This window comes from Convolutriloba macropyga, chromosome 3 (genome assembly GCF_964194025.1).
Source record: "Convolutriloba macropyga chromosome 3, txConMacr16.3, whole genome shotgun sequence".
Classification (NCBI taxonomy): Eukaryota; Metazoa; Xenacoelomorpha; order Acoela; family Convolutidae; genus Convolutriloba; species Convolutriloba macropyga.
This window is the reverse complement of record NC_134470.1, coordinates 64,796,635-64,809,291: the sequence shown is the minus strand read 5'-3', so window position 1 is coordinate 64,809,291 and position 12,657 is coordinate 64,796,635. Positions and strand designations below refer to the sequence as shown.

Genomic DNA, 12,657 nt, shown 5'->3' with positions numbered 1-12,657 from the left:
CTCTTCGAGTCCTAAAAACCTATAGAATCTCAATACTCCTCTTCGAGTAACAAAAACCTGCAGAATCTCCATACTCCTCTTCGAGTCAGTCGAAAAAACCTGTAGAATACCAATACTCCTCTTCGAGTATAAAAAACCAGTAGAATCTCAATACTCCTCTTTGAGTCGTAAAAACCTTTAGAATACCAATACTCCTCTTCGAGTAATAAAAACCTGTAGAATCTCCATACTCCTCTTCGAGTCAGTCGTAAAAGCCTGTAGAATACCAATAGTCCTCTTCGAGTCCTAAAAACCTATAGAATCTCAATACTCCTCTTCGAGTAACAAAAACCTGCAGAATCTCCATACTCCTCTTCGAGTCAGTCGAAAAAACCTGTAGAATACCAATACTCCTCTTCGAGTATAAAAAACCAGTAGAATCTCAATACTCCTCTTTGAGTCGTAAAAACCTTTAGAATACCAATACTCCTCTTCGAGTAATAAAAACCTGTAGAATCTCAATACTCCTCTTCTAGTCCTAAAACCAAGAGAAGGCCAATAATAAGCTCAGCTTAAAAATAGCCTCAGTTACTGCTCCGGTGCTATAAATTTATGAAATATGATTGTAACACGGGCAACGTCAAAATTAGATCTTTGGATTATTAAAAAACATTTATTAATAAAATTTGTAGCTTATAGTTAAGGTGTTGCACTCGATAAAATTTGTAACCTCAACTACTATTCTCCGACGACTGAAGTTTCATTTCACGAATTGTGGCTCCAATAACGCATCGAATAGGTCAATCTAAATGGATCTGGTTCTACAATTAAATGAGGGCAGTCACTCCGAGAACTACTTCGTGTAACATTAACTGTAAAATTGTAACTTTAACACAAGAAAAAGAAAGAATTCGGTGCAATACAGCAGTTGAATTGAGAATAAAATATTAAACTATTCAGATCAAGACAGATTCAGATCAAGGCATATATCAAAATAGAATTTATATTCCTCAGTTCACCTGCATCATCGATTAGGCAATAGTTAAACGTATCATTTGAAAGAACATAGTGTTAAATTAAAGAAAGAACGCCAACAAGATAGCACAGCTGTTTATTGGCAAGTGGTTTACATCAACTCAATTAAATTCATTAATATGCTTCGGCATAATATAATTGATTGTTACAAGTTTCATTTTATTTTCTCCAGACTACAGACATACCGTTGGCTCTGGTTGAGACCTATCTTTATACTGCTTTAAAGCTAATTCCGACTTGACCGATTGAGCGCAGTTAAAATCTTGCTTTTTCGAAGACAGTATTTTGCACACAAGGAAACTTCCGACTGATTAAAACAAAACCAAAACGTCCAACTGTTCCAATAAATGTCAAAAATTTTAATACTTTGCCTCAACGATTAAGAAATTATTCAATCACATCTCTAAACGAAATTTGAATACTATAAATTAAAACGAATTCTTTATCTGCGCGACAGCCCAACTTATTTTCGAAAGTTCTCAACCGAAATCATTTAAAATCGTTTTCACTACATTTAAGTCAATACTGTAAGTATAGGAGCACTACAACGTAACAGCTTCGTTTTATCTTCCCATTTGATGAGCGACTATTTCAGCCAAGAGTAAGGCAACGAGGTCATGACCCTGCTCTTGATGTTTTTGATTAGTGGAACTGTTTTCGCCACAGTTTCGGACCACCCTGACGTTGCCCACGAGTTTTTCCTAATGCGGCTTCTGTCTTGGAACGATTTGTAGGCCCAGATATGGTGCACCTGTGAGGTAAAGACCAAATTATGTAGCAAGATAAGCATGAAAACAATCAGTCAGTGCTTGACTCGAGTTAGTGAAGATAACCGACTGACGTAGAATAAAAAATTGCTCTCAAACGAATGGCGCGGAATCGATTCTCTTGTTGACTTCTTCACATAGCGGTGGGGATGGGGGTTGGCTTGGGAGGACAAGTTCACTTAAGGGCTTCAAATGACAGAGGTCATTTCAGACCAATAAAATTAACAAAGGAGAATGGAAACAACTTAGCCACACTTTTTATTTTACTTTTAGTAGTAATCTGTCATCCAGTAATTACAGCTGCTTAAGAGAGAGAGAGAGAGAGAGAGAGAGAGAGAGAGAGAGAGAGAGAATGAGTTGAATGAGAGAACAATTTAGATGACGCAGAAATCAAGAACTCAAGGATGTGAAAGACATTCAAAAAGTCGAAATACGCAAGCGAACATAGCTGGCAACATGCCAGCAAATAGCCACAATAGCTTCCTAGATCTGTAGTCTCAAAAAGAGAGCAAAAAGCCAGACCAAAAAAGGAACTTATTCTTTTTATTAAGGGCTGAGATGTTAAATTTTGATTAAGAATCTGTATAACTTCTTGCTGTTTCTATTAGCTGCTCTTAAATAACCTTCAATTAGAATGGCACATTCATTTGACCTTATCTCCTTGAATTAAAGCAAAGAAAAGTCAATTTCAGAGTGAGGAAATCATTTTTGAGAGTGAGGTAAGTCAAGTGTGACCAAAAATTTAATTACGCGAATGAACAAAAAAATTAGCTCCACTGAGAGTGAAAAATGACGTCACGCACGCAATTTAGTTGAAATTGCATGAACGAATGAACAAAAAGCAAATTTGAAATGATTGTGACGTCATATGGTCGTAACAAAAATCTTGACGACGAAATAAAAAAACATAGCCGGAAGAAATCCGGAAGCGACTCGAAGCGTCAAAACTTCACTAACAAAACCGAAATTGCAGCGTAAGCCACTACCTTTTGTATAAAATCATTAACTCACTACCTCTCTAGGTCTGTTCTAAAAATTGGTGAAACTTAAACCACTGTAACCAAGAGAATTAAAACGCAGCAAAATTTTATATTATTGAAAACGTTTGGTAACGTTAAAAAATCGGAAATAATTAAGGTGGTCAGAAAACAGATAGTCTGTAAAAGCTGACAAGGTTATCAATTGCCCTCAAATAATTCATGATTCTAATCTGAAAAAGGTTGCGAAAGCAAACGGCAGATAATAATCTTAAAAACTAAGTTAAATCTTTTCAAAAAAGAAAGCTCAAATTTAAGAATCAGAAAACACCTATAATGACCCCTATAACATCTACAATGACACTTCTAATCACTGCAATTAAGACAAAAAACAACACACACTTGTCCTTGTTGTACATATGCTAGACAACATGATTTCATAGTAATTCAAAAATTAAATTGATCATAGAAAAGACATAAGCAGCAGAAGAATATTCAAAGGCAGAAAATCGTTTAAATTAAAACCAAAACCGGAAGAAAGTTGCAGTAAATAGTCATAAGTGGAAATTTTGGAAAAGGCTTGCTATCAAACTTTCAGTCCTGCCTTATGTTGAATGAAAGCAATTGCAAACCAAAGAAATGACGAAAATCTAAGAAAAAGCTGAATCATTCATTTTTAACAACTGAAAAAAATCAACATACAGAAAATAATTGTAGGTGCCAGGCCAAAGCTAGAATGATACTTACCAGAATGCGAAGAATATTGGTACATTGTAAGCAACACCGTAACAAAGAGACATTCTCGATTTTTGAAAGTTAAAAATCAATTTGAAAAATTCAAGAAAAACGAATACATTTCATTGTTCGGCATTCAAGACATAGAAAGGATGACTAGTCATCCGATACAAAGATCTATCCTCCTGAAGATAAGAAAAAAAGGAAAAAAAGCAGAATTCATAAAAACGAAACATTGAAACATTTTGCAAAAAAAATGGTCAAAGAACTTTTAAGACTGCATTTATGAAAAAGTTTTAACTGTTTTTTTCAAAACTTAACGCCAAAAAATGATTGATTTTTTTGAAACGAAATTAAAGTCCCTCAAGTTGCACAAAAAAACTATTTCAAGCAATTACAACAAAAATACAAACGAAGAACTGACGAAAATTGGAAAAAAACTACCAAAATCGGATTAGCATATGTACAATTTTATGAAACAAAATTACATCGAGGTAGAACGAGGCGTTGAGCATAGAAATTATCAAAGAGAAGTTGCCATATTAACTGATTTTTGACAAAAAGACGGTTAAAAGATCCAAAAAAGAAGAAATTAATATTAAAAAAGCCAAAAATTAAATAAAAAATCAAGAATTATGTGCCAATTTTCAACTTGAAACACATTTTCAGGCTCTGCAAAACACTGTGGCATCAATTTCCGAGGTTGACATTTCAATATAGTATCCATTAAAATTTATTTCTACAAGGAACAAAATTAACAGCAAAAAAATTGGGCCACTTAGTCGAAAAAACGGCTAAAAACGGTCATCTATATGTGAAATTCAATCAAAACTACTTTTCAAAGTCAAAAAGTCATTCACTAAACGCAGCCCATGATCAAAAAACTTCTCTCGCTCAGCGAAAATCTGTTCACCAAGACAGCTTTTCTCACTTTCGCTTTTAGGTCAAAATGCCGCGTGAACAAATCTACTTCCTGTAAAAAAAACCGAGAGAAAACCAATACTCCTCTTCGAGTCGTAAAAACCAAGAGAAGGCCAATAATAGCCTCAGCTATCGCTTCGCGGCTATTAAAAAAATTGACTTAAAAACACCCACAAGTTCACCATATAATTGCCTCAAACTTATATCGAGAGCAATCGATAACATTGATATTACCTAGAATCCTGACTACAAAACAGAACAATGAAGCATAATAATTGAGACATAAGACACTAAAATGAAGAAACAAAAAGTTTTCCTAATCAAAACTTCTTAAATTGTTGTGGAATAGACCAAAAAAAAACAAATATACCAAAAGAAACAATCAAAATTGGAATTTCATATCCACCTGCTTCAGCGGTAAAACGAATTGGCTAAGGAGCTTGAAAGGATATTAGAGCCTATTAGAGACGACCACACTGTTTTAAATGATATTAATTTTAACAAACTTTTCATTACAGTGTTGCTTCAAACTTTATTCGAGAGCAACTAACAGTCAAAAGACAGGACAACTTACTGAAAAAAGAAGGAACATAAATTCCTCATTGATTTAGAGGACTATTTAGCATAATCGTACCGTGCGTGGAGTAAATTTTAATGACGTCATAACTTCATGCCTCAGCAGCCAACGGCACCTGCAAATAAATCTCAAACGAATAAGCGACTAAATTAACCGCGTTAGTTTCAAAAACCTACTTGCGATACCGCTGATACGCAGAAATCAGTAACCGACGCAGAAAAGATTTACATATTGCCTAAAGAAAGCGCAAAACAATTATTTAAATACTATACGGAGTAAATACTACAGTACAGTCGATATAATGGTGCAGTCTCTCAAGAATGGCCCAATACCATGTTCGGCGATGACATTCACATCAAGGCTCACAGTGAAAAATCAAAGGCTGCATGAGCGCTTCATCATTCGCGAGGATCAGCTATTCTCCAGGTGAAAAAAACAACCAGTAGACCGCAAACGACTCGATCAGTCCAGCAAAATAAACTTACAGGAAACAAAATGTAATTGCCCAATGAAACTATGCCAAACGCAAATAAAATTTTAAGGTGGTGTGCAACTTCTGAAAATGACCTTTTCGCCTTGAATATCACCACTGAAAAAAAAACCTATCAACACCTAGTACTTTAAATGTTGATGCCCAACGTTCGAAATCGAGTCAATGTTTGAACAGAAAGGAGTCGTGCAATCAGATCTGTTTGAGCTAAACAAAACCTGTTAGAAACCACTACTCCTCTTCGAGTCGTAAAGAAACTACATCACTAACATAGTTGCTACAAACTTAATTTAGAGCAATTTACGCCAGAATTTGATTTTGTTTTCCTCTAAGTTTTTGCTCTCTCCTGAAAACTATACGGATAGTTGAAAATTTTTAAAACAATAATTGAACACATTTTCATTATTTCTGTCATCCGTCAAGCATTTCAAAGACAACGGTTTGTCAAAATGAAATTCGCGAATAATTATAGTGCAAAACTTTAATTCTCTAACCATGTTGAGTTCGCCGATGTGAGTAAACATTCCGGCCACATTCTGGTTGTCTGACTTTCTGTACTCAATGCCCTTGGCCCAGTGATTGGCCCACTCAATCATAGAACCTGGCTTCAATTTGTACGACCTAAACAGACAGCAAGCCTCAGTAAATTAAACATCATTTTAGAAAGATTTGAAAACAATTCTATCGATTTCCTGGCCTCAATCATAACAACGTTAATTTAGAATATAAAATTAGATTAAGATCGTAGAAATTTAGAATATAGTACGCCTGTTTTAATATTTTATAATACTTATTAAGGAAAACATTTACATATTTTTTGAGAACATTTGTTTAATTATTCTACAATTAGAAAATTTACAATTAGTAACCTGAGCTCGTAAATGTGTTTGTCTGTTCTCTCCTGTGGCTCATCAAAGTATCCAAACTCCATGGCAATTTGAGAATGGGTACTTTTGATAAGCGGACGAGTCTTTTGTTTCCACTCCTCGAAATCCTAAAAGCATAAATTAATCAACTAAAATGTTAACTGAAATTTGATCTGTTTTAGCTTTCACTAACTCCTCAATAATCAAAAGGCCCGTAACACTAAATCACCAAAAATTCCCGCGAAACGACGGCAGTGATTTCAGCACAAATTTATTTAAAAAAAGAATGGATAGTAGTTTCCTTAGTTTGACAACTTAAAATTACTGCCTTCTCTCTTTCGAGAAATTCTGAATACACCCCAGATGACTACCAAAGATAGCTCTCGGCAATAACTTTCAAGCCAAATAGTGCCTCTAAAATATTTGCGACCATATCAAGGACGAAAGAAATTTATGATGCCATCCATCCATCCATGATAACTCCCCTCTTCTGCTTGTTTTATCTTATCTTTTGTAAGGTGTTCTACCGGTACTGTAGATATGTGCTAAGCTAATATAGCACATAGCCACAGAAAATTTTCATGGAAGCAACTGAGCTACAGAAACTATATATTAACAAGGCGGCTCGGTAATGTGCGATGGCACATAAGGTTCCGATCCCGCCCATCCAAAATTTTGGCATAATTGTCTACCAAATGAGGAACAGATAGAAAAACCCAAAAATTATTTTTTGCGAATCCCAAAAAAGCCCAAGTTTTTTTCAAAAAATTCTGTATGAACGATAAGATAGCCTCCAAAGCAAATAACTCATTGGAGTAAAAATTGATGCATAAAATTTCTGTAATATGTCAATATTAAGAAAGAGAGTCAAGACGAACAGCAAAATCAAACAACAACAACAACAACAAACATTAATTACATCAAAAACTTTATGTCCGTTTTAAAAAACAAAATTTAATAACACAATCAATATACCGTCAGATATACCTAAAACTAAACAAAATAAATTATAAATCACAAGAAAAAATACGGACCAGTCCAAAATAAGGTTTAGTAACAATTAGACAAAAAAGAACAAAAACAGTAAAGTTAAAAAATTGGCTTCTTTTTTTTTTAAATGAACTTCAAAGTAATGAAGACCATTAGAAATCGAGTAAAATATCTCAAAGATTTGCGATTACCAATGCTTTTATAGAAGGGCATTAGAACCTGTCCTTATTCATTTTTTTAAGCGGCTAAAAAGAACAACAAAAAATAACAAACAAAAATTCAATTGAAACTTGCCATAAAACGCTGTCAGAACCGTCAAGCCATATTTTGGCCCCCAAAATATATTCAATTGCGCCTTCTTCAAACAACTATAATGTAGTACGTGGCCATTCATTATTAAGACTAGGTAACAAGTAGACAAAAAAAGCGAAGTGCTAAAGTATGTAACAATTTTAATTTTTTTTGGAATTAAAATTACATTCAATGTCATGAAAGGCATTAATTACCAAAAGAGCTATTTAAATAGGGTCGTTTATTCATGAAAAGGAAGTCCTCGAGACCTGTAATTATCCAGAATATTTCTTGGATTTACAAAAAGAACGTCAAATATGACAAAAATCAAATTAATTTACTTTTTTTTGTGAAAAACCGGTGTCGAAGCCAGTAGGGTCATAACAAATTCTTTAAGAAAAAGATTTTGGGACACCAATCCCTTTTATTCCTTGACACCCATAATGTCATATTTGACCTGTAATTAACTAACGAGATTAGGTAACAAAAAGAATCATAAAAAGAACAAAATTGCGAAGTTAAAAAGTTTTTTTTTTTAAATTTTGGAAAACGATTGCTTTCAAAGTCATGAAAGCCATCAGCTATCTACTAATATCAGAATATCGGTTCTTCTATTCTTCCATAAAAAGCCAATGAAAGCTATCACTATACAGGAAGTTTCATACGACCAAAACGACAAAGTATAAATGACAGTTAGAGACAAAATTAAAAAATTCAACTGATTTCTTCAAGAAAGAGGCGTCGAGGCCGTTAAAACGATGATGTATGTCTTTCAAGATTTTAATATGTTCAATTGTGCCTTATTCTGAATGCTAATAAAATGACATGAGAACTGTCAATAATGTGATAATTTGACAAAATTAGAAAACGTGAAAAACTGGCAAATATCAAAACAAACAAAAATCTGAAATCTTGTAGCATCAAAGCCTGAAAACAATAACTTCAGGCTTAAAACTGCAACCGAGAATAAACGTTAAGTCAAAAGAAAGAAGATGCAGTCTTTCTTTGCTGACACTAAGCTCGAAATTGAACAAATTAAGAAAAAAATAGAGGAAAAGTTAATTAAGCCATTATTTATTGAAAGGTCAGTTATTTTTTAAAAAAGAAACGACCATAAACTTTCAATTAAGAAACTAAATGCATTAGCTTGGAGCTGCCTAGCAAGCAAATTGGTTGGACCTATCGCTCCTGAGCTTTGATTTGATATGTTCTGTTCTTTATTATTTAAAAAAAAGTCTTTTTTTTTAAAAAAAAAGACCGACTGATTACAACCCGATTTTTTTGGATTGTAACAGTCCAAGAATGGCCCAAAACTAGCCCTGCTAACACTTATTGTCCGTTAGGAACAATTGATTTTTCGAATGTTGTAGATATAGATAATTTGTTGGTTGAAAACTCAAAATAAATTCTGCATTTTTGATAATCAACGAGTAAAGTTAGCAAAAAACGGCAAAGTTTTAACTACAGTGCACTCTCAGCCAACTCTGAAGTAGAAATAGCCCCCCTCTTAGTCTACAAAGATTGTATGAGTGTTGTTTGGGGGTGTACTATCGGCAAATTTAATCAAAGTGGACTAAAGTAGCTTATGTTTTTGATGAAAAAGGCTAAATTTTGAAATGTTTATCCAGATTTTTTGACCAAAAAAATTAAATCAAAACAATCAACAATGCTTGTTCGTCTTCAAAAATAAAATCAAGGACACTATTCTTAAAAATTATAACAAATCTTAGCAAAATTGACGAAAATTTAGGCAAAAATTCCGGAAAATGTGAATAAAAACAACGTGAATTCACTCTTCTTTTCTCAAAAGTTTAAACCTCGATAACTCCCTGTAGAAAACGAAAATTAAAAAAATCTTTTTAATTCCATATTCTACGCTGGACGAGCTTTCTAATGATACCAGTCTCAACTCTCTACGATGAAGATATCGAGCGGCGAAAATTCACGGAACAAAAAAAAACCCATTTGAGTATATAGTTCCTCCCCCCTCAAGAGGGTCGGAACAAACATGCTATAATTATACAAAACATTTTTCAACCAATCAAAAATCTGCATAGTTATACGATACCATCTAAGACCATAAATTCTTTGATATGATTTACAAGACAACGGTAAAACCAAAGTAAAACAAGAAGGTCTATCACGGTATGAAGTAAAGTTACAGAGTCGTTGGGATAGATGTCGGCGCCCATCTGGTCCAGAGTCAGGTATCCATCCTTGTACTGCCACAGGTGCACAAACTCTTCACTGTGTCCAACAACACTCTGCCATGCTCCTATCAATCGGCAGTCCCCACGTGACTCACTCGAAAATTTGCCCAACATTTCAGTTCCCAACTTGACAAACTCATCCTAAACAAAGAAGCCACAATCACTATCACTACTGATAGCTTACCGGCTTGTACAGCTTATCTTTCATAAATATATGACAAAATATCTTAAAATTTATCAGATAAAGAGCTTATGATCTTATCTAAAAAATAAACCCATTACAGGAAGACGATGTTATTTTCCAATAATCCACCACGTCGATCGTTATATTTTTAAAGTTAAAAGCCATTAATCATGCATTAATTAAGCCATTAATTATGCAATAATTAAGCCATTAATTATGCAGCACATAATTCTGCATAAGGAAAAAAAGCAAAAAAAAACCAAAAAATTTCTTTTTATTTTTATTGTTTGTAATTACATCGCCCGCAAACAGTTTTTACGCATAGCAAACCCCGAAGCAAAATATTCGCCAATTGTTCAAGAACTATCGTAATACCATCAACGATTTAATTATTGCGTAAATTTCGAATTACTTTTTTTTACTTTTACGCAGCTTAAATGAACAGAAGTATAGTCACTGGATCACGGTGATCCTGATTAATTACACAGCTATGAATATTAAATGTAATTTAAAAAATACACAGGAATCACACATTCATGCCAGTTATTACTGTTTACATTGAAATTATCCTATTTCTATATATAACATATGTCTCTTGGCGTGAAAATACCAAATCCACTCTTACATTGTGTTGTGGCATTGTTTTGATGAAGACTAGTCGATACAAGTTAGGACTGCCAACTACTCCACTGTGTGGTGTCTTCGTAGTGTCCACTGTGAAAAACTTCTCCAGCCAGCTTTCTTTTTTCCCCTATCATATACAGAAATATGTTCCGATATCCTTAAAGCCTTTGCATTCCTTACCGTGTACTCGAATAGCGCCAACCTCTAGTGCGTTTTTTTCTTACAGGAACCAAAAATATCAATTGTGATGTTCTAGTCTAGTTTATAAGAAAAACAAATTAGAAAAACTCTTCATGATCAGTGAGAAATCACCTAACGACTCATTAAAAAATCCAAGTAGTCCATGCTATCTCGCGCAACACAAATTTCAGTTTACAATGAGGATAAAATTGAAAATTAATCATTTTCTCGCGTTTGACTTTTCTTTTTTAAAATTCGGCAACATTTTTGTAAGAGGTAGCGATTTTCGTCAAGAATGAAATTTTGTATTTAGCACTCTTCTGAACCCTTTTAAAAACTTCATTCGCCCTTCTGAACAATTTCAGCCAATATTTCAAATCTTTCAATCGAATCAAGAACATATTTCTCTTCTTTCCTTCTCAGAAGACATGTCTCGTCTGCTCATTGACTGATACTGAGTCCCGGTTGTGGTCAAAGATGAAGAGGTGGAATCTCCATTTGGATTCAAAATGGAAGATGAATGACTGTTTCTCACACACTGACTCGCAGCCAATGAAGATGATCTAATGCATAGCATACTGCATGCCAAATTTCTACCACTCAGTACTATCAAGCTCATATTGGACTGAAAGAGACAGAACTCATTTTTAAAAAGCAGAGCTTCTCATTTTGTTATAAATCAAGAAGGACGCGAAAATCGAGTAAGAAAGATCCGATCGATTACCAGATGAAAGCACCGAAATATATATTTTAGAGCTATAATGACCAAAAAAATTGAAAAATAAGTTGGCAAAATCATTTACATGCTTTGATTAGAGCTCACGCAATGAATTGTGCAAGCTAGTTACAACAACACAGAATTAATCAAAACCTTAATTTGACTGAAAAATGAACTAATTCAAGTAGCTTTCGAATTTTATATTTCACACTATTGAAAAAACATAATATCAAAATTGTCAGCTGGTCAAGTTAAATAAAAAACTTGGGAATTTCGATAACATACCGCGCACACTTTAAGTAGAGCTTCGATGGCGGAAGGATGATAATGCACTGAGGATTTGAAAACCGGAGGGTGAGGGTAAGAGAAGTAAACACTATCAATTTGCTGCATCCCTCAAAAAACTTTTATTCCAGAGATTAGTTGGTCGGTCAACACCATTGAAATTTGAATCTTTGATTGCCACTAACAGATAAGAGTACAATTCCCGTCTAACTTTAATGAACTAGGTTTGTATTTATTCAAAATTCGATTTCCACTGTAACGGTTAAAAACCGCGGACTCAGACAAAATTATTAGAGAATACAATTGAGTGATTCTGACCTTCTCGCCCTCATCATTGTTCCTATACTAGATTTTTATCTTTTTCTGCAACTCTTTATGGAAACCATAGACAAAACGAAAACCTAACTTTTAGAAAAAGTTATCCGTTTTGTTTCTTTTTTAAAACCTTCAGGTTAACTTCTTTGGTTTAAGTTGTCAGAAACAGTACACATGATAACGAAGAAGAAAAACTTGATGTTTAAAAATACTGGATACAGTTTTTCTAGCGATCTTCACAAGATTTCTGAACATTCAAAACTTGAAAAAATGGCTCACAAAAAAGATGTTCGATTCAATGGGAAGAGTATCAAACGTTATACGAGATCTTTTAAAAAACCATATCACATTAATTTTTCTCAAAACTTTCGGGAGCACTTACGCTACCAAAATAGACTAACAACAGAAAGCAATTTCTTGAACAAAACAAACCGACTAATGTCGGAAGAATTGCTCTCCAACAACAGGCGGGTGGAAAAACATTTGACCACGCCTGGATTCGAACAATTGACC

The 12,657-nt window shown here is 34.0% G+C and overlaps 1 protein-coding gene across 1 annotated transcript; it reads right to left on the bottom strand.

Moving 5' to 3' along the window:
• Nucleotides 1-889: 889 nt before the first annotated feature.
• Nucleotides 890-11,470, bottom strand: LOC142337204 (protein NipSnap homolog 1-like). The gene is made up of 6 exons (XM_075386337.1): nt 11,244-11,470; nt 10,648-10,775; nt 9,791-9,979; nt 6,351-6,475; nt 5,976-6,102; nt 890-1,765 (listed from the first exon to the last, which is right to left on the bottom strand). The coding sequence occupies exons 1-6, from the start codon at nt 11,443-11,445 to the stop codon at nt 1,601-1,603; spliced, it is 936 nt and encodes a 311-aa protein (XP_075242452.1). The 5' UTR covers nt 11,446-11,470; the 3' UTR covers nt 890-1,600.
• Nucleotides 11,471-12,657: the final 1,187 nt, after the last annotated feature.